The 27,990-nt window shown below is 46.7% G+C and overlaps 3 protein-coding genes across 9 annotated transcripts; 2 read left to right on the top strand and 1 right to left on the bottom strand.

Moving 5' to 3' along the window:
• Positions 1 to 434: 434 nt before the first annotated feature.
• On the bottom strand, positions 435 to 5,452 carry SAMD15 (sterile alpha motif domain containing 15). 2 transcript variants are annotated; one of them, XM_066998152.1, is made up of 3 exons: positions 5,222 to 5,452; positions 5,042 to 5,140; positions 435 to 1,004 (listed from the first exon to the last, which is right to left on the bottom strand). In XM_066998152.1, exons 1-3 carry the CDS (start codon positions 5,450 to 5,452, stop codon positions 738 to 740), a joined length of 597 nt encoding a protein of 198 aa, XP_066854253.1. In that variant the 3' UTR covers positions 435 to 737. The 2 variants fall into 2 exon arrangements, with proteins under 2 accessions (XP_066854253.1, XP_066854254.1); XM_066998153.1 differs by lacking the exon at positions 5,042 to 5,140.
• On the top strand, positions 5,380 to 17,246 carry TMED8 (transmembrane p24 trafficking protein family member 8). 2 transcript variants are annotated; one of them, XM_066998149.1, is made up of 6 exons: positions 5,380 to 5,568; positions 5,976 to 6,054; positions 8,187 to 8,316; positions 9,263 to 9,404; positions 9,687 to 9,986; positions 10,993 to 17,246. In XM_066998149.1, exons 1-6 carry the CDS (start codon positions 5,451 to 5,453, stop codon positions 11,208 to 11,210), a joined length of 987 nt encoding a protein of 328 aa, XP_066854250.1. In that variant the 5' UTR covers positions 5,380 to 5,450; the 3' UTR covers positions 11,211 to 17,246. The 2 variants fall into 2 exon arrangements, with proteins under 2 accessions (XP_066854250.1, XP_066854251.1); XM_066998150.1 differs by having other exon boundaries at positions 5,394 to 5,529; positions 5,931 to 6,054.
• On the top strand, positions 12,738 to 27,884 carry LOC106038838 (RING finger protein B). Of its 5 annotated transcripts, none has more exons than XR_010831891.1 (13): positions 18,829 to 19,230; positions 19,458 to 19,634; positions 20,532 to 20,637; positions 21,148 to 21,270; positions 21,808 to 22,027; positions 23,048 to 23,071; positions 23,844 to 23,966; positions 24,672 to 24,859; positions 25,597 to 25,796; positions 26,116 to 26,207; positions 26,541 to 26,595; positions 27,194 to 27,394; positions 27,549 to 27,600. XR_010831891.1 is itself a non-coding variant. In XM_066998143.1 (13 exons), exons 1-13 carry the CDS (start codon positions 19,070 to 19,072, stop codon positions 27,667 to 27,669), a joined length of 1,704 nt encoding a protein of 567 aa, XP_066854244.1. In that variant the 5' UTR covers positions 18,829 to 19,069; the 3' UTR covers positions 27,670 to 27,874. The 5 variants fall into 5 exon arrangements, 4 of the variants coding, with proteins under 4 accessions (XP_013041083.3, XP_066854244.1, XP_066854243.1 ...); XM_066998143.1 differs by having other exon boundaries at positions 27,297 to 27,394; positions 27,533 to 27,874; XM_066998142.1 differs by having other exon boundaries at positions 18,830 to 19,230; positions 27,297 to 27,394; positions 27,549 to 27,884.
• The last annotated feature ends 106 nt before the right edge of the window (positions 27,885 to 27,990 follow it).

Genomic DNA, 27,990 nt, shown 5'->3' with positions numbered 1-27,990 from the left:
AGTCCCCCCACCATTACAGACTCCGTGGTACTTCAGGGAAAAAACATTTAACTAGGTATTCTGTCTAGATCCACCCAGGACAAATCATTTTTCATTCCCTAACTTCTCTGGTTTAGCTTTCAGTATTCTCTCATACTTCCTGCCTCGTGTGGCAGTACTGTTCACTACGATAAACCACTGCTGGGTTCTGTCTCACAGGAAATCACTTCGGTGGTGAGGACAGGGATTGGTTGTTTATGTTCTAACTAAGCCCCTCCAGATCACTGACAGCAGCAGGCACCACGAATGTATACCAGTTATTGTATAGGCTATTTGTCTTACATCTGGGTCTAACAGCGAGCCCAGTCTGCAGACCCTAAAGCCTGCGAGAGATCTATTCACTTGCGCTTTAGTGAAATTGTTATCGATCACTGATAATTAAAATACATCTGTGGTTGTGTTTTTTGTGTTTTATTTAATCAACTATAAAACAGAAATGAAAGACAGTGGTAAAGTCATGCCTGATTTATGGGTTCTGCTTCTCTTAGCTCCTGGAAGCAAATGAAGGGCTGCAGAAAATCCTTGCGGAAAAGAGGCGATGTAGGGATGCGTTTGTTCTAATCAAACAGCTAAGAGCTGCACTGGCCTTTTGCATTATGGCAGAATGTGGAACTGTATCTCCCTACTGCAAGGTAATAAAGGTATATACTGCTGTCCTAGCTGGGCTTCTTACAAAGGTGGAACTGCTGTGTGACTCTCTAATCCTGCCTCTGGGTGTCCTGCGACACAGGGACAGCATCTGCCTCTAACCCAGTCTGGGCTTGTTGCAAAGGAGGAACTGTGCTGTAGGGCTCCAGGCCTGCTTCTTGGACAAACTGTGAGAAAGTGAGGGCATCTGCTTTCTCTCCTGATCGGGACTTTTGCTCCAGGAAGAGGCCCATGTTGTCTCTGTATGGGAGGGCAATGGATCTGCTGAAGACAGGCTCTTCGATCCCCAACAACTCCCTCACATGTCGTGAAATCACCTGAAATACAAGACAAAAATATCAGAAATTCTCACTTCATAGGGCAATATCTCATATTATTCACTGAGCAGAAAAATGAACTGAGTTTCTTAATTTTGGAACATTTTCATTCTTGAATTTGCAATTCAGAAGGGCCAGGATCTTGGCGTGACATTGTAAAAGGAGAGCAGACCGCTCATTCTCCAGATTTGCTGTGGGTGATAGCATCAGAGCTGCTCTCTTTAGTGGCACAATTAGCTTGGCTTTCCTGTTTGCGCTCGCAGAACAAACAAGTTACGGGTGACTGAGCTGGAGCCTATGCTGCCTAATGCAAAAACATTGCTGTTTGCTAAGTTATATTGTCAACAACAGTCTATACACAGAAGAAGAGGTGGAAAAACTAATTAAACCGATAAACCGTATTGCTCAAATCATGGGTGAGTGGCTGTAAGAGCCAGCTGGACCTGGCACTGTCAGTGAAGAGACGTGCCGTTATTTTTGAGTCACCTCTCAGAACGTAACCTTCCGATCTGCCCGAGGCTTTGAAATGCAGTGCTCAAGGTTTTACTCATCTTTCACAGCATTTCCTCAACACCTTCCCGCAGCCTTGGCTTGACTCTCAAGAACCTTGTCTGAAATCAAAAGAACGCCGGAGTGATATTTTCAGCGGTTTTGATACCATTTAAAATACCAGTACAGTGGGATTAAAACCAGCAGTAACTTCACCTGCCCACGCTGAGTAGCCTTCACAAAATGTAACGTGGAGTTCTGTATCAAACTGCCATTTCCCCTAAATTGCAAAATGTTTCTGTGTCACTGAACCGATGCTATCATGCTAATTTCTATGGTAACTATCTGGGTTTTGACTGTTTACAGCCTTTCACTGATATTTCTTACTGGGAACCTGGTGTGCCCCTGCGCACCGGTTTATGGCCTCACCTTTGCACCTGCTCCAGTCCACCCTTACAGACAGACCCAGGTGGGCCACGGTTTGCTCGGAGCTCTGCAAACCTGGATTCCAGCTGAACAGGGCAGAGTTAGAAAACACAAAGAGCGGGGTAGAGCATGGTCTTCAAGAACATCTAGGTTCCACTGAAGTCTGTCAGATGTTCCTAATTCACTTAGAAGCTTCAGAAAGCATTACTGGAAGAGACTCATTTCCCAGCTTGCTGAATTATGCCAGCTATCACTTATTCTAGCTCTGATTAATTTCTTCTTAAGTTTCTACAGGAGAGATAACAGGTTTTGCAGTTGATTTCTCTAGCCTGTGGCTTAGTGTTTCTCAGCTGTTAAACAACCACCATACAAAATCCCTGTATCCCAATGTGAGGGTGAGGATTAAAAAGCATATAAAACACTTGCCACCTTTGGCAAGTGCGAATGACTGACTACAAAGGTTGTGTCTGCTTGCACTAGAAATACTCTTTAAGGTGGCTGTCTGGAAAAAATCACCACTGCGATTTGATGCCTTCGACTCTGACCAACAGGCAAACTTGTGGTGCTGATCAATGTTTTTGGTGGCATATTCCATTTCAAACAAAGACTGAAGATTGTTCAGCGTAGTGGTGAAACTGCTTTTTGGTGCTCTAGAATAATAAAGCAGTGCTCATACTCTATTCATTGGAGCATAAAGATTTTCTCTCTCCCTGGTTATTTGAACTTCTACCTTGTGTCCTCTGGGGAAAGCAACTGTAAATCACAATGCGAAACAAATGACTTGGCTCAGTAAATGCAGCCTCCAGTCCCTCTGTGGTTTCCATTACGGAGGAGGAGAAGGAAGAAAATGAAATTTAAGTCAACTTGCACTGATAAAGAATGGCATTAATGAATCAGTTCTAGCAGAATCAAACTGCTTTGTCAAAGTACTACGATTTGGTAAATTATCCCTTCTAACCCCTGAAAAAAATGCAATTGGATACCACCTTTCTTTTAAAACCAGATAACTTTTCCCATCTGTGACCCAGAGTCTTGTCCTTATTCTGTGAAGAGCTTTGCTCTTCCAGGAAACATCTGTAAGGATTTTGGACCTGTTTTATCTGTTGAACTTTCCATTACGTTTTCCCTTTTAGGATTACTTGTGTGGTCAGTTTCAATTTCTCAGCCGATACTGAAAACAGGAACAAAAGACAGGCCTGCAACTAAAGCAAAGTTAGTTTGCAGCTGAAGCAAAACCTCAGTTTTATTCCTGGGCTTGTCTTAGTTCCATTACATGATTTTGAGTTGCTATTTTTCTCTTTGCTCCTCTTTTCATAGAGCTCTGAGGACCTCACAGGGATGCTGATGCTCACTGCAGACACACTGTTGCAGTCTGAGCTCACACCTCACGCCAGGTCTCTGTGTTTATGCTCTGTAGGCTCGGAAGGCTCTGACCACCAGGTGTATGCACACATGCTTTGAACTGAGACTCCTGCTCAAACCTAGTACCTTTTGATCCCAAATCAGATTTCCTGCTGATCCTTCTGTATTAGCTCCATCTCTGCTAATATCAACAACATAAATCAGCCTAAAGTGGTTTTATCTAGGTTTCCTTCTACATTTCTTATTTTAAAGTGCTTTTTGGTATATAGATTTCTTTGGCGACAAAGGCCTATGTTACCCTCTGTTTGGATTCAAGGTACAGCTGTTTGACTTTGCAAGAGACCAGATTACAGCTTGATGTCAAAGGGAAGAATGCATTTAAAGAGAAGCGTGAGATCAGCACAACCAAAACCACAGCCAACAGTAGATGACTGTGATTCAGACAGTGGATCCATCCCTGCACGACTGAAGACTCTGAAACATCTCTCAGAACCGTTCAAACAAACCTAAGCTTGCACTTCTCTGTTGATGATTACTGCTTTGTAGGGCACATGCTAATTGTTAGATACCTCTTTGCTAGCATTTCTCTTCAGCTGTTGTGTTTACTGACTTTAAGGGTGTGGTAACTGCAAGCCACAGCAGTCAAACCACAGATCCCAGGAAAGAGAAAGACAAATTGTTATTAATTTCTCCATTTTACACTCTGTAAAACATAGGCAACACCTGTGCTGCTTCCACAGTTTAGTCACATGCACGACCTCTTTCAAAAATCCACATCTCCTTTGGCTAAAGCCTGCTTTGGCTGAGGTTTGGAGCTATAATGGGAAGTAGACCAAAACATAATAATCACAAAAGCTAGAAGTTTTAGTGGGTCCTTTACCGTTTTGGTGTTAACCCAAACTTCATAACCAGCATCTCTAATATCTTATACCACTACACTTCTGCTGATTTTAATATAATTACACTGTTCCGTAGAAAAGCAGTGTGATTTAATGAAGAGTAAACTTCAGCGTGTTTCAAATACTGAGCTGTAATACTTAGGCAATGAGCTGTTTAGGTAAGGTTTCTTGCTTCCTATTATCACCCCTAAATGAGGCAATAAAAGATCCAAGAATATGCTCCTCTATCATGGTTCTAGTGAAAACTCAATGAATATAAAAGGATAGAAAAATGTCATACACATATTTTAGATATGAAATGATTCTTTTCTAAACCTTCAGGAATCTTTGGAAGGCCAAACTATAGCTAAGAGCTTAACCATTGTTGTTTGTTAGAGAAAAGATGGCTTGAAAGGAAAATTATATGTTTATAAAACAGGGAAGAGGCAGAGATGTTGTTTGTGTTCAGCAGGGCATAAAACAAGGAAGCAATAACGAATTGACCTTCTGCTGCTTGAGAGCTGCGCTTCAGTTGCTGCATGTTAAAGCTGACCAGATTTACAGATGCTCCACAAATCAAGTCAGATCAGCAAGTGGAAAATTACTGAAAAGAAATTCTGAGGGAGTTTCTAGGAAGGCCATGTGCACCTTGCTAGGGATTTTTGTGGGGTCAGAGGAGGAATGCAGGCTAACAGCAAGGCCAAGCACTCCTGAGGTACTTCTGGCATGCCGGAGGGGTGGCACGCAGCCTCCGCGGATTCACACCCGAGGACTCGTCAGACCCCCGTGTGCCTGAGGGATTTGTTTGCCCAGTTTCGGGCCCGCTCTCTGCCCGAGCACCCCGCCGAGGCGGGCGGGCGGGCGGCGAGCAGGCCGGGGCACCTGCATGTGGCCGAAGTCGGTGAGGCCCATGGCGGGCAGGCTGCTGCAGTTCACCAGGACGAGGCGGCGGCCGGTGATGCCGTTGGCTCTGAAGCACTCCTGGGGGGAAACGGAGCGGGTCAGCCGCGGGCTCCCCCCCCCCCCACCCCCGCCGCGCTGGCGGGCCCCGCGGCCCCGCACCTCGTACTGGGGGAAGCCGAGCCGCGCCACCCACTCGGCCACCTCCGCGGCGCTCCAGGCCGGGCCGGGCCGGGCGGGCCCCGCGGCGGGCTCCGTGGCTCCCCGTTCCCGTGGCAACCCGCACTTCCTGCGGCCGCCCCGCGCCGTCCCTGCCCCGGCGCCGCTCGGCTGTTTCCGGCAGGGCGCTTCGGCTCCGCTCGGCCGTTTCCGCGCCGGGCCGCCCGCGCCCATGTCGGACGTGCCGCCCGCCGCCGCCTCAGGACCCCGGTTCGAGCCCCCGGCCGCCGGGGCGCCGGGCGGCATCAGCGGTCCCCGCGGCGGGGAGCGGCGGCCCCGGGGCCGCTCAGGTACGGGGCGGGGGCGGCGAGCTGGGGCCGGGGGCGCGCAGGGGGCCCTCCGGGAGGGTGCTGGGCGGGGGGCTGGGGCTCGGGGCAGCGCAGGAGCCGCCGCGGAGGCTTCGTGGCGGCGGCCCGGGGGCTCCCGGCCGCGCTGCCGAGTCCGGCCTTGGCTCCTTTTGCGTTAACCCGGCTTCGGAGAGCGGTTCTGCGCCGGGAACGCCTCAGTCCTGGGGCTCCCTTTTTCACGGGCGAGGCGATTAAAGGCGCTCGTCCCGCAGGACGCTGGGCGCAGCCTGCGGCGCTCCGTCCCGCAGCCGCGCGACCCTGCCGGCGTTCGGCTGTAGCTTCCCTCCTGCCCGAGCGCCTGTGAGCACCGCGAGGTGTTTCACCCTCCCGCGTGCTCTGTTTGTCGTTAGAAAACGAAGATGCAGCCCGAGGGACGGAGCTTGCGGACCGGCCGGCGGAGTCCTCGGAGCCCAGCGCCTCGCAGTGCGGGTAGGAAGCGCTCCCGTGCGGCGCGGCCCACGCGTGGCGGCCCCTTCACCCCGCCGCCTCCGCTGCCCGAGAGCTGGCTCCGTGGAGAGAGGGGACTGGAGGCAGTTGTCGGCTTTCGGGCAGTGTATACTGGAACCAGCGGAGGAGGAGTTGTTCCTGTAGGCTTAAGGTTGTTTTAAAGCCCATGAAATAGCGAAGTGCAGTTCATGGCTCGCCTTTTCGGATCACAGATTCAGTCAGGTTGGAGGGAACGCTGGTAGGTTTTGTAGTCAACAAGAACTAACGAGCATTCAGCAGGAAATTTTCTCTGTTCATTCTGAAGGACGGCTTAATAATTAGGCATTTCCACCGTGTATAGTTCTGGTGAAAGCTGAGCTAGAAAATGCATTTTGCTGTTTTTTGACAGTGTTGTTTGTTTTTTCTTCTCCACCCTTCGTCTTTCACATCACACTTCCCTTAATGCTGCTGATCAACCACCTTATCAGCTGTGTGGCTTGTTATTACCTGTTGGGCAGATGGTACTTGTGGTCAGTCTGCTGGCTGCAAGCACAAACGCTGCATGCAGTGGAGTTTTCATTTACTAGCATGCATGTGTTGCATGCGACACAATTTTAGAAATTTGCAAGTTAAATTTGTCAGACGGAAGATCACACTATTCATTAAATAACGACCTCATTAAGAAAATGAAAAAAAAAATCAACCAATGACCCTAGTTACTAAAATAGCAGTTTGATGTCATCTTGGCTTGATGCAAATGACATTGATATTAACTTTCTTGACTCCAAATGTGTTCTTATATCACTCTTTACTACATCCTCTAATTTTCTTTAAAGAATGAATGTAGTCTGTGAGCGGAATGGCCAAAGTAGATGCTGGATACTCATGGATGTTACCTGATAAATTGTGTAAGTCGAATCTCCTTTGAAAGGAAGGGGGACGGTCCAAAAGGGTTACTTGAAGAGGAATTGGCTGAACATTTTATTTGTAGATCTGCTTACAGAGCTTGTACATTCTTCCAGTCAGAGTACAGATCTGGAAACAAAAGCCACATTTGCCCTGTTCTGGTCACCTGTATAGATGCAGCACGGAATGTCTCTGAGTTGAGCTGCGATTAAAAAATAAATAAATTAACTATTCCAGGCTAGACTGATAGTCTGATCTCTTGTTAATGAGAATATTTGTCCTTTGTGAAAGGAGAAATTTGAGGAAATATGTATGTAGTTTTCATTACTTCTGTGTTCTCACACTTACAATCCTTCAGACCGAGGCAGTTTACATTTGTCTTGTAGTGCTGAGAGAAGGCTTCACTTTTCCAAAAGGAGACTGTTACTAAAGACTGGGTTGCTTCTCATGGAGGTTTCGCATAGTGTCTAACAGTATGTCAGAGAAGACTTGTTCTGGCATCCATTTGAGTTCATTTGGGATGACAACTCTTTCCAGTTAAATACAATATGCAGGAGGTTGTTTTTTAAACAGTAATTTAGAAAAATGTTCACAAGAGAAAGAATGTCAAGGTTGCTGTTTCCTTTCCTGCTCATTCTTTTACTTCTTTGTACCTTTCTTTTTTGTTCTGACATGTCCGTCTCCTCTTGTCACAGTGCAGATCTTGGACCTCTTTATTCCTGTGCTGCCATTGTATGTCTTACAGCTTGCTTGTCTGTGTAGCATATTTGGACACAGCAGAGAGGGACCTGTGTGTTCTCTGTATTTCTTGGGATTGCTAATGGGAAACCTGTGATGGACCACTTAAACTGAGGGCATTTTCAGGATGGCTGTCCAAACTGTTTCGAATCCTTTCGTTGATCCAGCTGGCCTGTGATGGAATATACAGGTGCCATGTACTAGCTGGCATAGCAGAAGTTGTCCTTTCTTCAGCAGAAAAAGTTACTGCTGATTTCTGTGCTTCGTACAGTGTTAGTGTTTCATACAGAGTTCCTCCTGTGGAGATGAGGGCAGAAGTGGGGTGTCGGAGGGCTCTTTGCACAGGTGGTGGGCGCTGACCGCAGGAAGCTGGTTGCCTCCTGCCCCCTTGAATTCCAGTTGCAGAGCGGAGTGAGCCCTGTCATGGCTGAGCTCTGCCACTCGTACCCTGGGTGTAAGTGCTAAATTGTAGTGCTCTCTTCCTCCGAGAGGTCGCAGATTAGGTCGCCTGTGAGTGTTGGAGTGACAGAGGATTCGAAGGAAGAAGGTTGCACTTTGGAGGACCAGGAAGCAGCTGAACTAGAAGAGAAGCTGCCTGACCAAACCCAGCCCACCAAAGAGGTAAGTGGGTGTTTCTTAACTTTAAAAGAAAAGAAAAGAGGCGCAGCGACATTTCTTCCACCCTACTGCTGTGCTTCTGTGCACTGTGGGACTGAGGCTTTAAGGACTGTGTTAGTATGAAAATAATATTAACGTAGATTCAGTTATATTTCTTCTATATGTTAGTGGGAAGTAAAAGTTATCCATCAGCTTTGTGAAATCCCTTGTGTCTTTGGCTAGTCCTTACTTCCCTGCGGTTTTTGGCTTGTTAAGGCTTCAAGGTTATTTTCACCTTCTGCGTCTTGTCTGGGTCTTTTGGGGATTCCCTTCTTGCAGATTTATGGGAGAGGGAGCTGAAGGGAATCTGCCATCTTTCGTTTCTTTTGGTGAGCAGCCAATTTGTTTGCACTACAAATACGTTTGGGAAATACTTTGCAAGTAGCATGCAGCTCAGGAGCTGTGCATTTTTATACATTAGGAGGGAGGGCTGGCCCTAATAAACCAGATGGACCTTTACCCAGGATGCAGTGAATGTCAGTGTGATCGTGGTGCAGTCTAAATGCAGACAGAGCTGAAAAGCTCTCCCTAGAGAGACAGTGCCTTGGGAGTGCTTTCCAAGAGTAGTCCTCTAAATCTGCAAGGCTGTTTGTTGCTTTGCTGAAAGATGACAGTTAGCTCCGAGGCAGATGCAAACATGTGCCTGCCCAGACTCCTGGGGAGGCTGAGGGGTCTGTAATTTGTGACATTAATGCAGCATATTTTTCTCCAGAGTTTATGAATTTGGTGCTGTGGAGGGGAATAATGCAGAGGTGCCTTAGAACCAGCTGTTTCTTTTCAGCTGTTAACAGAAGCTTCTGCAGGATCCGACTTGACTTCAGAAAGATTCTTAGATTATTACTGATTTGTTTTAAGTCCAGCTGAGGACTTTCTTGTTGTGATAATCTTTGTGACTCTGTGCTTTGTGCAGGAAGCTGTTGTTCGAATGACCAACTACCACATACATCAAGGAGGAGGGGATATAGTCATGATTCAGTCGGATCACACTGGTGCTGTGGATATCCTTTCAGCTGAGCTGGAGACTGCAGACCTCCTTGGGGAGCAGAGGAAAGGTGAGGCCTGAAAGGACAACGCTTGTCAATGACTCTGTGGGCACTTTTAAAGTGCCAATGCCTGCCTTGACCAGAGAAGAGCGGAGGCTGTGTCAGGGGCACTGCTGACTCCTGCTGGAAGCATGGGTTCTTGGCTAGTGTTGTGCGAAAACTTCACATCTGCTTCTGGGAGCAGGCTCCAGAATAAGAGAGCCTTATCAGAAATAGCTTCGCTGTTTTCATGTAACAGTTTGTCGGCAGTGAAAAGTAAGATGAGCTGCTGATCTTTCTCCCTTGTCTCAGCTCAGCCTCCCCCTCTGGCTCCACCCACTACATGGACCATGGGGAAGATGAAGGAATTCAAAACCAAGATGGGAAAGGAGAAGAATGCTAGGATGGTGGTGAAGCGAGGCGAGGTGGTGACGGTCCGTGTGCCAACCCATCCTGATGGGAAACGTCTTTGCTGGGAGTTTGCTACAGATGACTACGACATCGGATTTGGAGTCTATTTTGACTGGACCACTGTTACTAGCACTGCCATTACTGTTCAGGTCAGCGAATCCAGTGATGAGGAGGATGAAGAGGAGGAAGAAGAAATTGAAGGTTGGTGCAAAGCTCATGAAGGTTAATTTGTGATGCTTCTTGCCATGCTGCTGCATGTCTGTCAGATGCTGTAATTTCCATCTACTTTGCTTACCCAGACTGCTTATCTCTGCAGCCTTTTGGGTTTTGGTTAGGCTGTAATGAGAAAGCATTTAACCCTTCCTGCTCTAGCATATGTCAGTGGCTGTTATTCTCCAAGAACATTCCTGAAATTCAACACACCGAAAAATAAATCAGAAATCACTTGTTCAGCTTCCAGCCGATAATGAGATTAGGGTCTGAAACTTTAACTTTAGTGTTTTGCTCAGCCTCTGAGGCTGAGAAATTTCTGGTGGCAGGTGGGAGCAAAAAGGTTCTTTTTTTGTGTGTGTGTTTTGTTGTTTGTTTGTGTCTTTTTTCCCAGTATATCATCAGGTGCTCCTGTTGACTGCACTTGGGAGGACTGCTGCCTGTGTCCTTGTAGCTGTGAGAAGCATGTTACCTATTCTTTGTCTTAAGTGTATTTGTGACTAGTGCAGCTGGGGGATTATTGTCTGAAATTATTCTTGCAAGTTCTCCAAAGTATATAAGTTCCTATGTGAAGAATTTATTCTTGGAGAAGCGAATCAAGGATGTACAAACACAGTGAGGTTACAGCTAAGACCTTTCCTGCCTTTCCTTTGCTCCACGTCCATATCGGTGGAGCGCTTTATGGAGTCCCTGTTGTGGCACGTATAAAAGGAGTGAGCTGGCTAGAAGGTAAGTCCAGGGAGAGGAGACCAGTCTGGCAGGCAGGTGTATACTGTCTTCCCAAGAGAACTGCTTCTCAGCACGCCCTTTGCCATGGTAAGGAAAGTGGGTCTTTGTTGGTAGTATTGGCAGAGAGCTCAGGGCAGACACCATGTGTAATGCTATCGTAGTTAGCCCTCCATGTATTTGTGTGTCTCTGTAATCTGGTCTTATCTTTTTCTGGACTATCTAGTAGATTAACAGGCTCTGTCCTACTTCTCTGCTCTCTCCCATTCAGGACTCACTCCTGTGGGTGATGTGGAGAGGGGCTCCAAAAGCTACCTGCGGAACCGCTACGGAGAGATCATGCCTGTGTATCGAAGGGACAGCCATCGGGAGGTGCAGGCAGGCAGCCACGACTACCCAGGCGAGGGCATCTACCTGCTGAAATTCGATAACTCCTACTCTCTCCTCCGCAATAAGACTCTGTTCTTTCATGTCTATTACACTAGCTGAAGGGATGGGAAGGGGCAGGGATGGCAGGCAGGCAGTACTGAGCATGGCAGGCTGCCGCCCAGCCCTGGTACTCCCCGATGGGCACTGCTGTGTGACAGAACCAAGGCACAACTCTGCCACTTCCTCTTCAGACACAACCTGGTTTCTCCTCGCATCCTCCTTCCCGGCTGTCCCAGTGGAGAAAGGTGGCTGTGACTCTCTGGTTGTCCATGGGCAGCTGTTCTTTCTGTAAAACTTCACAAGTCCTGCTCTGTGCGGGCATCCGGCTGGGCCTCTGTTGTAGCCAGTAAATGCCCGGAGGCCAGGTTCAGGTGGTCACGGTTTCGTTCTGTTGCACTGGTACGAAATGAAGTCAAAATATTCTTGATACGTTACTGTTTTGTAAATAGTTCTTTAGACTCTTCTGCTGCATCTGGATCACTAGAGGGCAGCTGTCAGCTGCAGTGAGCCAAAAGCATGGCTGGCTTGTCTCCTAACCACTGATATGTTATCACCTACCACCGCTAATGTCACCAGCAGCCAGTGCTTCCTTCATTCTCATGGGAGGGGATGCAGCATGGCTGGTGGCAGCCAGTGCTGGTGGCCAGGTCGTGCTAACAACAGCCAGCCCCAGCCTACGGTAGGGTTAGGACAGGGTGTGGGAGCTGTGGAGGAAGGCGCACACCTAGAAGTTCATAGGAAGATTTTCCTATGGATTAAGATTTGGATGTTGCATCTGTTGATTAGAGGGGTATAAAAGTTGTGATTAAAGCTCCGGTGACCACCAAAAGATTTTTATTTTTTTTCCCCTCCTGTCATCCAGATGTAAAACAGAAGAAATGATTTACTGCTGTGTTGAATAAGTACAAAACGGCTAGGATACAACCAATAAATATACAGGAAATGTTTCTCAGTAGCAGCATGTTTGTTCACTGGTATTGCTGCCAGCTGGATAATAGCATATGTAGCAAGGAAAATGCTCCCCAGGGAAGTGTAGTTTGTCAGCTGCTATTTCTGTTACAAAGGTATTGTTGCAAAAGAGTATCTCTGCTCAGAAAATCAAAAGGGATGGAATTTAACCAATCCTTTCTGTAAACCAGAATCAGCTAGGCCATTGCAAACCCTGGCCATGTGGTAAAGGAGGGAGTTCCTTGCCTGTTTTGGTGGCTGGCGATGGCATTAGTAATCACTTTCTGCTCGAGTATTGGCAGAGTTGAACAAGGATTAAGTTAATCCTTTGAAGATTAATTTTAAATCACATTTATCTGTAAGTGGTGTTTATTTTACTACTTTTAACTTAAAATCATGCTCTTTTTAAGAATACTGCTGTATTTACATTTTGATACCTCTTTGCAGAGACACAAAATGGCTGTTTGAATGGTGATTCTAGTAGAGTTCTGAGTTTTATTTTTAAATCCTCCAGGTAAAGCACCTCTACTTGGTCCATTCCTTCTATTGAGAGGGAACGATGGACAAAATGATTTTTGGGTAGTTAAAGCCAAAGATTTAACTCTCCTAGGAGGGCTGCGTATTTCCTATTGAGGCTATATGGTAATGCTGTGCAATTTGCTCTATATTCAAGCTCTTCTTTTTACTATCTCTGCTTATTTTTTCACTACCCCAGAGCACTTAGGAGATCAAGAAGGTGTGAGAGAGAAGTTTACAGTGGAGCAGCCGGAGTTGGGAGCACAGGAGAATGGAAACCAGAAGACTGGTTGGATCACAATTACTTTCAGGGTGAGCAGGCAGGGAGCAGAGCTGATCAGGGTAAGCAGCAGAGCTGCTGTCACTCTGGGCCCTGTGATGGAGGGAAAAGCAGTAACCTTTCTCAAAGGAGAGAGAGAACCTGGCAAGAGGGGAACTGCAAAGCTGCATTATTCAAGTAGAGGGAAGCACAGGACAATCTTACAGGGAGGTAGAACAGTAGGATTTGGTATGTGCCAGAGTAAGGTGATCTTTCATTTAGCAGCCTGGGGAGGACTATTCCTTCCTTTAGCCCCTCTTGGGGAGACAAAGGACCATGCTACAGCCTTTGTACAGCACTTGAATCAGGCCTGAGCAACTTGCATAAGGTTCTCCCCTTTTTTCTTCTGTTGCCTATCAAGTTCTTAGACACTAAGCAGAAGACGACAGAAAAGGCCTTTTGGTCTGTCTGACCAAAAATGTCAGTGTCACCCCACTTGATGAATGCCTTTGGTCCTTTCTGATATGATCTGCAGGGTGCTGTGTGCACTTGCTGGTTAATGCATGAGGCATAGTCTGGCACCTGCTCCACTTTCTAATTAGGATATATTTTATCACAAAGGGAATTTTGACCTGTACACACATTAGATTTTCTAGAATTATCGACCCTCAGTTATACAATTTACTGTGTACTAGTGGGTTATTACCACTAAAGAACTGTTGCCCCTATAATGTGGCCTCCATATTGCTAATTCACAGCCACTTCCCCCCCCACACCATCTATATTTTGCTTATATCATGATTCAAAATACATTTTGTCATGTTGTAAGAGGTTAATAAGGCCTGCCTCGCTACCAGTTCTGGCTGCTTCCGGAAACAAATACTATGTGCAAGTTATCAAGGTATTAGTGGTTTTAGTGGAGATAAGTTGCCTTGTAGATGGTGATCCTATTGCTCAGTTCTAGCTTTCTGAAGCATGGGACAACCTTTTAATGAGGCTCAGGTCACTTGTTTGGAACTGTCCCGATCTCCTAGTCCCACTGACCTAAGCTTACCAGTAGCATTGAATATGGTACGTCATCCCAACCCGTATGTGCCTGTCCTGCAAACACACTGTGCCCATAAATAGGCCTGCTGCAGTGGAACTGAAAGTGTTTGCTGTGTGTTATTTTGCTACTTAGGTTTCCCAGATGTATCTGGTATCTCTTAAGAACACAAAATAGTTTTAGACATGGAATATTTCATCTGCAGGAAACAGAAGCTTCACAGTTGTACAGGATAATTGTTCTTTGTTTATTCTTGAATTTCCACATTACGTGAATATGTTGTTTCTCAGGTATTCAAATACCATTCATTATCCAAGTGACAACTTCTCTTTGGAAGGATATGTAGTCTTTATTCATTTTCTGATAAATTCACTAGCTTGGCTGCATGGCTAGTGATTAACAGCAGCCATTCTTATTCAAAATTGAACCCACAGTTGGTTCAAAGAAGTAATCTTATTTCTCATGTGTCTTTTTTTCTGCCTTCTGTGTCTCCTGGACTTGTATCTAATCCTGCTATCTGCTGAGGCAGCGATGGAAGCTCTTCTTATTTTAATTGGAGACCTGTGGAACTAGACCTTGGGTCTAGAAGGAAAAATGAATTTAAAAGGCAGTTGCACTTCAGAGAAGGAAATTAATCTTCAAGAAAGGAAAATTTCTTATTTTTCTCCTGAAGGAAGATTTCAGATCAGTTTTAAAAAATGTGTTTCTTCTTCCAGTAGATTGTGTCTAGAAATTCAAAAAGCTCAATTAAGGGATAAGCTTCTTTTGCATTTTGCAAACAGTCTTTTTTTTTTTAAATTGGGTTTGCTTTTGTGAAAGCACGAAATTGTTTTCCATTTTGTTTCAAATATAATTTAGATCTAAAAATAAGATACGGGTGTTCAGCCAGAGACATTAGACAGTCCTGTAGCATAGGACTTGCATAAAAATTAGGTTGTATAATTGTTTATTTATAATAATTGTTACAATCTGTTGGACATTTTTTAATGTCAAAGAAGGTCATAAGCTACCCATTGTTTTCTCTTATTTTCCCCCTTAGCAGTAGTGTAGCAGCAGGAGTTTAAAATGTATGCACTTCACTGAGGGGTTAAATTGCTTAAATAGGGACCACATTACTGATTGAATTTACTCACAAACTCTTTGGAGGCCTGCAATATGGATTCATGTGAAAGATTATTGGTGTCAGGCATAGGCTAGTTGCAAATTAAGGTTTGGGACCCATTTAATAGTTATGTAAATTAATATTGCTAATGAGCCGTTTACACAAACAGATAAGATGAAAATGTGTGCTTAAATCTAAGGAGAGAAAGAGCTTAGTTGACTGACTTAAGGTGCTAAGATGAAAGTTGAGTTACTATGCAACTCGGTCTAAAAGGTAGCCACGCTCTTTTCTTTTTGGCTCCGTCCTGTGCGCTTGTCTCCTTGTAACTGTGTGCACGTAACTGCGTACGGCCTGCAGTGGGGCCAGTTGCTGTGCTGCTGGACCTGGTAGGGTGGGCTAGAGGTGACCCTTGTCACACGTCCAGTTGCTGAAAGTAGTACTCATTCTTGTGAGGTGAGAATTGGGGTAGAGGATGAATCCCTAAATGAATTCCCTTTTTTTTTTTTTTAACCCCACTGCTTATACCCTTCTTCCTTGTTTCACTACCCCAACTAAAACAGCTCTATAGAGGAGGATTTATCACAAGGTGCCTTAGGAGCAGGGATCATGTCTGAAATAAGAGCCATAGATGTCATTAAGCCAAGGGGTTTCTTCTCCCTGTTTCTCTGCCCGTTCAAGTACAGGGGAAGCACTAACTAAAGTCAAGCAAGGAGAGCCCCAGTAGGCTGTTCCTGGAGATTTAAGCTGTTTGTTAGACTGCCTTGTTGCTGTAAGATGAGTAGTAAAATTGTGTTTGAGTTTTCTGGCAGCATAGGATCTTTGCCTTTGGAAATCATATGCTGCTGTCAGATATCAGGGAACACCAGAGGACAACTCCTTTTGATATGCTGATGCTAAGCCTGAGGACCAGAAAAACACTAGATAGATAGACATAGATAGCATTCCTTGTGGCCATTCACCGTTTTCCCTAAGAAGCATCTGAATCCAGTGCTGAGGGGTGTGTGCTCATGTGTATTGAAACCAGGTGAGAGACCAGAGTAACAAAGTTTTTATGATCTCCAAGTGGGAGAGAAATTTCTCCAATTCTCATATCTGGGAAAAATATTGGATGTGATGATTAATGTCATGTAGATGTAGCAGAACATCTGAATTGGTAGAATGGAAAACTGTGAACCGATCTTGTTAAGTATGTTAGCTAATTGGACTGTGAAAGAAGCCAGGAGTTAAGCTGGAGTCAAAGTGCTAAGTCATCTAAATAAGTGCATTTGCAGTAAATACAAACTAACTGTAAGGTTTTAGAGCGTACATCAAACTGCAGCGTTCAAACACATTGTGCTAGGAGGAGAATTTTCTGTGGGACTATTCCACATTTGCCTCCAAAGAGTCTCTGGCATCTTATTCTGAAACACTTGTGCTGTTGCAGCTGAAGACAGATCATCGGGCTGAGTGAACCTGACTCCACTTGACATTTCTGTATTCTGTTCTGAATTTTACATGTTGCTTTCTCAGAAGCATCATCACAAGAAATACGTACCCTTTATCAGGCAGGGAGAAGAAGACTTCTGTGATTTGTTGGTTAGGGTTATCTAGTTTAAGCCCATCTGGACTGGTGAGTCAAGTCCCTTACAAAAGAAGCTGGATGCCAAACCACTAAGTTCAGAGCTAAAGAGGCTTTGCCAAGTAAAATCCTTGAAGTTTAGGAACTGTTCTCAGAAACTAAATAGTTGGTGATGATCTCTGTGCAACCTCCAGGATGCCCAAGTGACTAACTGCTCACCTCAGGGTGAAACAATCTGCTCTCAACTCGCTGCTCCAGGCTGTTAGCATAGTCTTGCAATGGAGAGTGTCTTGTAGCTGGTCATGCTTTTTTTTTGCCTTTTTTTTTTCCCCCAGATGTATATTCTTGTGAACTGTAATGGTTGTCTGTAAGTCCTTATTTATGTGATATATTTATGATGTCCTGTAATCTCAAAACTGAGTTCTCTGCACCAACCTGTTGCTTTTCATCTCCTCCCAAGAGATGAGTTTTAAGTGGAGAACAGGATATTTTAACGAGAGGTGGCACTGACTCTCTCTTGCTGAAGGGCACATGTGAAGATATATTTATAGCGTGCTTGCATTCCTTCTGGGCTTGGTTTGTACTGTTTATATTTAATGTGTTGTGGCTGATTTGTAATAGTATATTGGAACTTATTCCCTTTAAATAAACTTTTCACTATGCAATCACTCCCTTTGTCTTCTGTTTAAAGCAAGTGAATGTCTTCATATGAGAAACCAAACTACAGACTTTCCAACAAAACATGAATGCAATAAAGCTTCTATGAGCAAAGAAGCAGTAGCTATTAAAGATGTACTTTGGAGTGTACCAAACATTGTAGTTGCAAATGGATAGGAAAATGCTCTGTCAGCTGGTGATTATGGCTTTAGCCAGGAATTTTTCTGTCTGTTAAAATGACTGTCAGGGATTTTTTATTCTTCATACTCTCTGCAGCACTTGAGATTATACTGAATATTTGAGGAACTCGAGAGGAACAAGCTAGTAGCCAAGCTCATATAATTTTAACCAGGTAGAATTTGAATGGTCTTCCTCCCAGTGCTTAATACTACCAGTATTAAGCACTGGGAGGAAGACCATTCAAATTCTACCTTTTCACCTCCATTTGCAGAGATCCTCTATGGCTAACTAATCTGTTACTAAAGCTTCCAATTTGAAGGTTTAAAAACATCCTTTCAGTTATCACATACTGATGAAATTATCTAAAGAAAAGTGCCCTTCACAATTTCCTCATAGTTGCTTGACCGTCGACTTCATCTTGCTATGAAGATTGTATTTACACAGCCTGAAGGAAATATCTTCAGAGAACACCTCTTGGTCAAAACAAGAACTGAGCTTTAGCCATCCTTTCTCTTTTGTCTTGTTTCAAAACCCTGTGGGACAAGTACTGCAGAAGTTCAGATGTCTTTGTTCTCATCCTGTGTTTGCCTGGAACTTTTCTACAAAATAATTGATGGGCAGGAGCAATCATACAGAAAGATGATCAAAGGGATAGATGACTGCCAAGTTACACATTTCATCTGTTTTATTTATTTATTTTTTAAGAGCACATAAAAGAAACAGTGCTACAGCTATTTCATAACCATTAGCTCACTATGAATCTCTGTCCTCTGTCATGGCTCAGGCATTTGGCCAAGAGGACAATGAAGCAACTTGGTAGGGATGCAGAGAAGTGATGTGAAATTTCACAAGGTTAGTCATTTCCTACCCTTTCCATATTTCTTGTGGTTGGACTGCAGCAGGAATGGTCTGATCTCATGTAGCTCAACAAAGGTCTCGCTTGAGTGGGCTGGGTTGGCCCTGCATGGGAGGCCACTCTTCTTTCCAGTTGTGTGTGGGCAACGTTGTTCCTTTGGCTACTGAAGCTCTGCCACTGATTTCAGTGTTGTCTGGTTATCGACAGCAGTTTTAAACTTAGCAGTGCTATTCACTGTTGTAGTAGTGGGGTTGGATACGTAATGGAATACATGCTGTAGTAAAGAATATGCTTTTTTATTATTTACTCCCGTCCTGTCTTCTTTTGGTGGTAGCTCCGATTGCTGAATACAAGCTCCTCTTTTTGCAAGCTACAAGAAATATTCACTGATAACGTTACTGAGGAATCAGAAAACTATTCCTCCCCAGAAGGGGATGCGTGGCTCGGGTTCTAGAAATGTGTATAATTCGCTACAGAGACAAGGACGGGGCCTGGTTTAGGATGTGAGAGCAGTTTGCTGTCCCTCCTCCTTGCCATCAGGGCACAGCCACAGAAGCACGAGCAGGGAAACGCAGGCACGGCGGTGCTGGGCGCCCTCCTTCCTGCTCGCAGGAGCGGAGCCTGAGGGCAGCGGGGCCGATTCCCCGTCCCCCAGTTCTGTCCCGGTCCTTCTCCCCCCAAGGCAGGAGGCGGGGGGGCGGCTGATGGCCGGGCTGCCGCCCGCAGCTGCGCCGCCGTTCGGCGCCTTAATGGCGGCACCTCACAGCCCCTCACTCCTCTCCCCCCATCCCCGCCGCCATGCTGCCCGCCTGCCGCCGCCCCGCCGCCTGGGGCGGGTTGGGGCCGGGCCCGGGGCTGGGGCCGGGCCCGGGTCCGTCAGCGGGCGGTGGTGCCCGTCAGGGCGGCCTCGCCTTCTACGCGCTGTGGGGGCTGCGGGAGCCGCCGCGGAGGCTGGGCAGGTGCGGCCGAGTCGGGCTCCCCTCGGGCCCGGGGGCTCTCTGTGGCTATGGTCCCTTCTCGGGCCATCTATTTGCTTTGCTATGACCCTGTGCAACCTCCTCTTAAACCAAAGCAAACCCTCTCCTTCTCTCCTCCCCCGGTATAAAGATATTTCCACACCTTTTCATGTATTTCTGAGCCTTCTGTGTACTTCTCTATGATTTTCTCCCTTGTTTTTTTCTCCCAGCCAATCCAGCAAGATGGGCTACCAGGCTTGGCTGCCCCTGCCGCTGCCCAAGCAGCTGGTGGTGTTTGGGCTGGGGGACTGGAGCTCGTACTCCCCGGACACGAGCATCGCCGTGGACGTGCTGGTGGCGCAGGGTGTCGGAGCACAGCGGCTCGGCACGCTGGGGCCCACCCGCAGGTAGTGGCAGGACTGGGTGCTGTTGGGTGTCACTGGGGTGCCCTAAAAACATGGGGTGCTGCTGGCACCTTCCCCAGGCCGCTCAGCACTGCCAGTCCTCTCCCAGCCTGCTGTGAGTCTTCTCTTTGCAGCTCAGAGGGAAAGTGGCCAGAGGGGCTTTGGTAAGGACTGAGGGTGGGTATGGGTCAGGAAGCAGCTGTCCTGTCCCACCAGGGGTGGTGAGACTTTGACTTTGGTGCCGTCAAGATACTTTTCTGGATGGAGATGTAAATTAGCAGTCTTTCTGCAGTGAAGTTGTGATGGGTGTCTTCTGAGCAGTATCGGCATCTAGGGGTAAGAGATGACAAGGAGAGGAGGTGAGGTGCCACATCATGCTCCTCAGCATTCCCCTTGTCCCCAGAGACAGCTGATGGGGCTACAGGGAGCTCCTTGCTGTAAACAATGCTGTGCTAATGAAAGCAGGTGCAGCCTTGTGGTCAGCAGTATACAGCCTCTGTCTTTGGGAACCACTTGGATGATGGCAGGATTTTTGCAAGCAGAGCTGGTCCTAGACGAGGTGGACCTGAGAAACGTGATTTCTGCCTTCCTTATTTTCCTTTCCCTTGGCTTTATACAGATGAGACCAGAGACTCCTGGGGTGATTTGGGGGAGGGTAAATGCAGCAGGACTGTGGGACGCAACCAAATGTCGCAGGTGCATTGTTTATATTAAAGATATCACAGATCCTGTGAAACAATGTGTTTAGGATAGGAAGTCTTTTTTTGACTGTCTACTGTGAAGACTAGTTGGATAGGAGAGAGTACAGAACATTTCCCCTTTGCCTCTTATAGGCTGTATGAGTTCCCAGACCAGCTCGCGTCTTGGTAATGGAGTGAAATAAAATGGTCCCCTGTGCAGGTCTCTGGTGTGGGAAGGTGACTGGAGGACGGATATTTTTATGGCCTCCTTGAAAGAGATGGACAAAGGCAACTCTGTGAAACTTGTCCTGACTGTCGATGGACAGGTAAAAGAAACAAGAACCTCTTCTCTTCCTGTACTGGGTCACAAACCACTTCAGCTTTGCCAGTTTGGAACTAGACTTCTTCTCCTATCCACTTATTTTTCTTCTCTTTACTACTTCAAGGCAGAGGCATGCCACACAGATCTATTAATACATGTCTGTACTGAACCTCAACTCTCTTGATATTCTAGTAGTTTTCCCTAAACACAACTTTACTAAAATGCCCCATGTATTGCAGCAGGTGCGCCACAGAGTATGGGTTCAGTTCCATTTCTCCTCTCTCTTGGATTTGTGGTACATAAACCATTGCTTTACCATGTGCTAAAGTCCTTGGATTTAGTATCTTTTAGTGTCTGGCTTTGATTTTCTTTTTTCCCCCAAAAAATATGGGCTATTCCATTGTAGGGAGCCTGTCCCTTGCAGTACTTATTTTTGCTCATCCTTTGTGGCTGACAGCTAGTAAACTAACTTGTTCTTTTATTTTTACACTGCCCATCACTGGTCCTGTTGCAGCTGCTCCGGGGAATCTCTAGCAGCACGCCTGCCCGCCCGTTTCTGGTCCCGGAGATGACGCCGTCCCCAGTGCTCCCAGCTGATGATGTGCCCCTCAGTCAGGACCTGGAGGATCCTAGTGCTGTATGTGTTCTCTGGATACTTCCTCTCATTATTACACCCCTCCTTAGTATGTGCTCCCTCCCTTGAATCTGCTCAGTTCACATCTAGCAGCAGCACTTGCTGCCATTCTCTTACTGAAGGCCTGGTTAAGCAGGTTTTGGAGTCAAAGATTCGCTTAAGCTACAGAAATTGGTTAATTGCACTCTCAGGTGAAATGCCTTTGGATGGGTTGATAACAGCCTTTGATGGGATCAGTCCACTTGGCTACTCCTAGCACAGATGGCCCTCCTGCCTTTCCAATCGCCTCTGTGCAAGCTGTGCCCATGGCAGCCAGCAGTCTGAAAGCAGACCGCTGGCTGGGCACCTAGCAGCAGGAGGCTGTGTGGTTTGGCATATGTTTGGCAGCTGATGCTGTTGGCATGCTGGCCCTTAAGACTTAAGAGGAAAGCAAGCCTGAAAATGTGAAACTAATCTCTGGCCCAGTAACAGACAAATGTGAAGTAGCCTCAGATCTTTCTCTTTGGAGCTGCTTTGACTAGCTAGGACTTTTTTTCACAGGTCAAGAGTCAGAGCTCAGAGATGGCTGCTAGAGCTCCCAGGCCTGGGAAGAAGGATTTCCGCCCACCGCTGAAGACCCTGGTGGTACCCTGTGCCCTGGAGCCACCATCTGGCAAGATGGAACCCAGTGAGGCCTGGAGGAAGAGCCCTGTCTGCCCTAAGAAGCCCAGGAAAGTTTTATTTGAACCCAGAGCATCTGAGAAAGATCTGGATGCAGAAGGTAACTCTGGCACCTTCCAGGTGTATTTTACAGGTCTTGTCTGTGCTCTCTCCCAGTACTGCTGGCAATACCTTCCCAGTGCATTTCTCAGTGTACTACCAAGGCAAGGTGTGCTTGTCCGTGCCTTGTGAAGTACTGAGAACTGCTCCTTAGTCCTGGTTAAACTGCCTAATAATTTTTTACCTGTTGGGAAAAAGACAAATAGAACATGGGGTACTCTTAGTGCCAATGCTCTGTACAATAACTTAGTATCTTTTATCTCTTCATATGAGTAAAAGCTTTATAAATGAGGGCAAGTATTGTTAGCCTTGTTTTACAAAAGAGTAAACTGAGGCACAAGAAAGTAACCTACCACAGTGTTCTGGGACCTATCCATTAGTCTTTTTGTTCCCCTGCTAACAGCATACCACCACTTGGTCTGTAGAAAACATTGGTTATTATTCACGTTATAACGACTACAAGAAGCAATATATATATTCCTCTATATAAATAGTATAATTGTACTGACTTTTCAGTAGTGGGAAGGTAGCTGCCAAGGGGTTTGGAAACGAAACCTTTAGGTTCTGGAGTGTGAATTTCGAGTCAGCTCCAAGGTGTGACCAAGTTTGTGTGTAACTGTTTGACAACAGTTTAGTGCTTCCCATGTGAAATCACTTACTGGGACTTGACTTGATTCTTACAAAGACAAACGTAACTTCATCAGAAAGATGCTTCTACTGTAGGCGGTGCGGGAAGAGGGGGGTGGAATGAGCCTTCATCAGAGGAGTAAAATGCAACACTGACAGCATGATGGCAGTCAAAGGAAATGTGCCTTGCTCTTACCTGTCTTCTGCATTTCTTCTGATGAGCCTTTCTTCAGGACTCTTGGTCTTGCACCTTCTTTGTTGCTATGAGGTAGCTTTGCTGGGGGATGGAGGAAGGAAGGCAGGCCAAAGGGCTTTTAGACCAGAGAGCTGAGCACTTGTGGTCTATGTCTGCTGGCTGCTTTCCTTATGGGACATCTTTGTGTTTCCTTTGCAGATCTGGCAGTGGAGGAGTTGCAAGGTGAGAATCTGTCTCCTAGACCCTGGTTTGTCTTTCCAGCTTTGGTGATGGCATTCCCTTTAATGTCACAGGCCTCTCATGCTTGATTCTTTATCTCCCCAGTGATTTGGAACAGCAAACAGGTTGTGTGTATATGTCGTGTCCTCAATACCTTTGTGTAGGTGCCTCCAATACTGTCAGGCTCTCCAATGTGCTTCTGTAGCCCCTTTGAACCTCAGGCACGCCTCTGGGTGCATAGCCCTTTGAAACAGAGGGTAAGCTCAGCAAACTACAGGGGTTGGGATGGGAAAGGAGGAAAAACGGGGCAATAGGAGGAATATCTCTGGAAGCAGATCTAGGCTTCTGGTTGCTATGTCTCAGGCACTGACAAGCTGTTCCTCAGTAGCCCTCCTACATGCTCTCGTGAACAGTACGCAAGGGCACAGCACAAATGAGATATCCTTCTGGGGACAGGTTCTCAGTGGGATCTAAGTCTGCGTGTGCCTGCCTGTCTCTGAAGTGGCAGCCTGTTTGTGTCCTGTATTCCAGCCAGACTCCTCTCTGCTGGCTCCCTCTGCTACAGATGACTCTCCTAGTAGAGCAGATTTTCCCCAAAGCCAACAGAAGATCTTCCACAGGGAGCTGTGCCTCTTGCCACCCCAACAAGAAGGGAACTGAAGCCTTTGCCTTTTCATTTCCCCCTCTGAGCCCTCAGCTGCCTCGTTCTCCCCAGTGAAGGGAGCTGGAGGTGCCTCTTCAGCCTGCTCCCAGCACGGTGCTCTCCCCTCCCCAGGCAGCCCCAGCCCGCGGTGGCGCCATGCCATGTGCCTCAGTGACCCGGCAATGGCTGTTCTGGTTGGCGGAGAAGGCTTCGATCAGCGGTCCTGCAAGGATGCGCTCTGGAAACTGGAAACTGGTAAGGAGTTTAGGGCTATCGGAGGCAATGGGATGTTAATGGGTGGATGGGAATCCAGGATGACTTGAGTGGGAGGGTGTCCTCTGGGGTCTTTGCTAAGGCAGGTGCTGGGTGGATTTGTCTTGATTGCGAGTCACTCAGCTGGAGCATGCATTCCTTACCACTTCTCAGGTACTGTTTCTCTTTGCCACACCCACCCACCCTCTGTTACTTTTCCATATTTCTTTTATTTTTTTAATCCCATTCTTCACTAATGTCCCTTGTCCTTGGGCATCCACTGGTGCTGCACCAGGCTGAGCTGACAGCTCAGTGCCCTCGGAGGCAGTGGGACTATATGTGAGAGCTCTCCAGGAGCTTACATTTGAATTCTGAACACAGCTGGGTGATTTTTAAAGGGCAAAAGCAATAGCACTGTTTGCAGTGTGTGATGACAGGTGGAGAAGCATGAGAGACAACTGCAGTACCTTATAGTTTTCTGCACCTCATCGATCCTCTCGGCCACCTTTCTACTTCCCACCTAGTTAGTATTCCCCTGCACTCCTTACACAGAAACATTGCTGTGTAAGTCTTCTCTAGCCCTGAGTCAAAGGAGAGGAGGAGATAAAAGGAACCTTGAGTAAAGATTTTACGACATACTCTTTAAATTTGGAGAAACTGAGAGCATGTTCAAACTCTCATACCATCTGCCTGGTGTTGCTTCCACAGACAGCGATTTCTGGTTTCCAGTGGGTCTCCAGCAAGAAAATGCTATGCCATCATGCTTGCGTGGGCACACTGCTACGTATGACCCAGACACCAAGCGTATCTACGTCTTTGGGGGTATAAAGGAGGACAAAGACTACAGCAGCATCTACATTTTGGACACGGTCACCTGGAAATGGCTTCCTGTGGCTGTAAGTACTGCAGCTTTTCTAAGATAAAAGCAGAGGAAGGGTGTCAGGTCCTGCCTGAATGTGGCAATTGGTGTGCCCGTATCTGTACTCCAGTAGACTTGGTCCACTGTTGCTGCAGGCTGTCTGAGCTGCTCAGTCTTCTAGTATCTGTCAATCCCAACCGTGCCGAAAGGCCACAGGCTTGGCAGAAACCAGAGGCTGTGCCTACAGGGAATGAAGCAAGGTGAAAAAACGGTTGCTGCAGAGTGCTGTGTCTGACGAAGGTGGTGTGTGGGAGGTACTGTGCGAGTAGCGGGGGGAAATGGCCTCTCATTCTGTATGGTGCTATTCAGAGCTGCGTTGGATACTGAGGAACTGGTCTTTCCAAATCAGAGAGCTGCTCTGAGCACAGCAGATCTCTGAGCAATTTAGATTCTGTCATGTCCTTGCAGAGGGCCATGTCAGCTAAGGACTCTCTCTTTCCTGGCACAAGATGGCTTTTTACAGAATAATCCTGGGATGAGGTCTTTATGTTCCCTGTCTTGTTCTGAGGCAGCTGGGGTAGGAGGCTGATTTCCTGCTCTCATCAGAGCATTCTGGTGATGCAGAGTATGCCTGTGTGGCAAAGATCTGATTGGGAGCCAATAAAGTGAAAATTGAGACTTGCAGAACTCATGGCATGTTGTGGGCCCCTTTCCTATGGGCCATGCAGCAAATAATGCACTTCTCCTAATAAACATGTGTTGAACTTTTCCCAGGCTAAAGGGAGGATGCCAATGCTGACTTACCACAGTGCAACTATCTACCGCAAGGAGCTCTTTGTTTTTGGAGGGACTTTCCATAAAACGGCATCACAGGCAGCTGGACCCTGCAGCAATGTGCTCTACATCTTCAATCCAGAACATGAAATTTGGTACCAGCCCATCTCAGAAGGGGAGAAGCCTCTGCCTAGGTTTGGGTGAGAGTGCTCTTCTTCCAGCCCTCCAGAACAGAGCAGGAAGCCTCTTCCCACCTTCCCTCCCATCCCAGTGTAGTTTCCTAAAAATTAAGTGATTGTTCTTCACTGTTTGCTCCCTTAAAATGGCCCTGTGTTTTGAGTAATGTGCTGTCATGAATCCTGATGGGGTTCTGTGGGTTGCAATGGCTGGGGTAGGGGCAGGCGCAGATGGAGGGAGCTATTGCAGCTCATTAGAAGAAGCCAAGGCAGCGTGAACTAAGACTAACGCTTCTGGGAACTTGCTGAAGACACTTTGCTCGCTTGTTTCTTCTTTGTTCAGGCATTCAGCTACTCTGCTGAAGAACAAGCTGCTGATTTTTGGCGGTCAGAGGACTTATCTCTACCTCAGTGACATGCACATCTTGGATCTGGGTAAGAAAGTCTGTTCCAGGTAGCCACATCTGGAGGGTCTGTTCTAAGGCAAGGACTGGGAAATGAGGCAAGCAGGATGGGAAGGCAGCATTAGCACTGTAAAAATCCTTACTAATCAGTGGAGATGGAGAATTACAAGCTAAAGAAACCCTTTGTGGGATAAGAGGGGAGGGAATAGGGAAAAATACGAAACTCCTTTTTTGGATAACAGGTAACAGAAAAGGTAGGCTGCTGATGTGACAGACTTTGGAAGCTATTGTCTAGTTGTGAGGCTGAGAAATGCTACTAGGAGTGATTTTTAGACGTTTTGTCTGCCTTTTCCCTGGCTTTCAGGTTTCATGGAGTACACACCAGTCCCTTTCCTTGCAGGACAGCCCTCTGCACGTTGGTAAGATCCTGTTGCAGACCCAGGAGCTCTATTCTTCCTCTGTCCTTTCTCTGTGATGCCAGGCTTAAAAGGTGTTTGTGATCAGACCCAGTTACGTATCTGTGCCCCACTAGTCAAAATACAGTGGGTGGCTCCTCTACAGTGGGACCAGAAATTCCTGTGCTGTACTACTTGGTGCTTGTAAGGTGTAGGGGTGCAGATCACTTAGGGTCCCTGGGAGTCTGCCTTTCAGGCTAGGGGAAGTTTTCTTCTGTGTCCTAATGGGATTGTATTGCCTGCTGTTTGGTCTCCATGGTACCTAGAGTATAAGAGATCCCCAGAGAGGAACAAACGCTTATAGAAGGAATGTGCTGTTCCTTAAGAGACTCTATCACCCACTAAAATACTGACTTAAATGAGACCAAAGCCCATCTAGCCTCTCACCTCATTTTGTACAGCAAAACACAGAAGTTTTGATGGATTTTTCTGGGGTAATGAGGTTCTTTTCAGGCCTGATAGATTCCTTGACTGGTGGAGGGAAACAAACAGCTTTTTCAGGGTTATTCAGCAAATCAGGGCAGAAGAGGACAAGAAGAAAACTTCCATTCTTCTGTTTAAGCCCCCAGCCTGCTGTTCAAGTCTGCCCACCTCTGCCCATTCCTGATGGAGGCAACCCCAGCAGGTTTTGTGATAGTCACCTTTAGGTTTTGCTCTGGTCCCAGTTTTCATGCAGCTCTGGCTGTGTCGGACTGGAAGGTTCTGATCAGCGGAGGCTGCAATGCCAGGGGAGCCCTGCAGGACGCCTTTGTTTTTCACCTAGGTAAGTGAATCTCCCTCCCTGTTTCCATAGTTGACAGTGACTGTTGGACTGCAGTGCCATTTCTGAACACCTAGTCTGATCTGTTTGTTTCACCCTGTGCATTAGGAATATGTTTGTTTGTTTTTCCTGTATTGATAGACCCTTTCTACTTCAGATACGCTTTCATGGAGTACAGTGAGCCACCATGGCCTCTGCTCTGTGCCCCGAGCTGGCCACACATTGCTTCATCTGACTTCCCCCCACCTGATGGCTGTAGGCAAGGAGAACAAAGATGAGCATAACCTGCACACAGTGTTGGTCTTTGGGGGCTCCAACTGCGCCGGGACCTTTTACAACAGCACAATCAAGATCCAGCTGGACCTAGGATAATGCAGGATTATCAGAATGAGTCTGGAACTGCAAGGACTCTTCACCAGCATAAAGACAAGGGTGGCAATAAATGAGTCCAAGCAATGTGGCAGTCCAAGTTTCTATATGCAGGTGAATGCTGCCTTGGCACATGCCACTGATTCCTGAAGTCTTTCTGAATGCTGTGGGTATTGCCCTCTTAGGGCAGCTGGTACACAGCATTAGCTTGGCAGAAATGCCCTCCCGTA

The sequence above is a fragment of the Anser cygnoides genome, chromosome 5 (genome assembly GCF_040182565.1).
Source record: "Anser cygnoides isolate HZ-2024a breed goose chromosome 5, Taihu_goose_T2T_genome, whole genome shotgun sequence".
NCBI lineage: Eukaryota > Metazoa > Chordata > Aves > Anseriformes > Anatidae > Anser > Anser cygnoides.
Note: the sequence above shows the minus strand (reverse complement) of the source record. Positions and strands in the feature narration are given on the sequence as shown.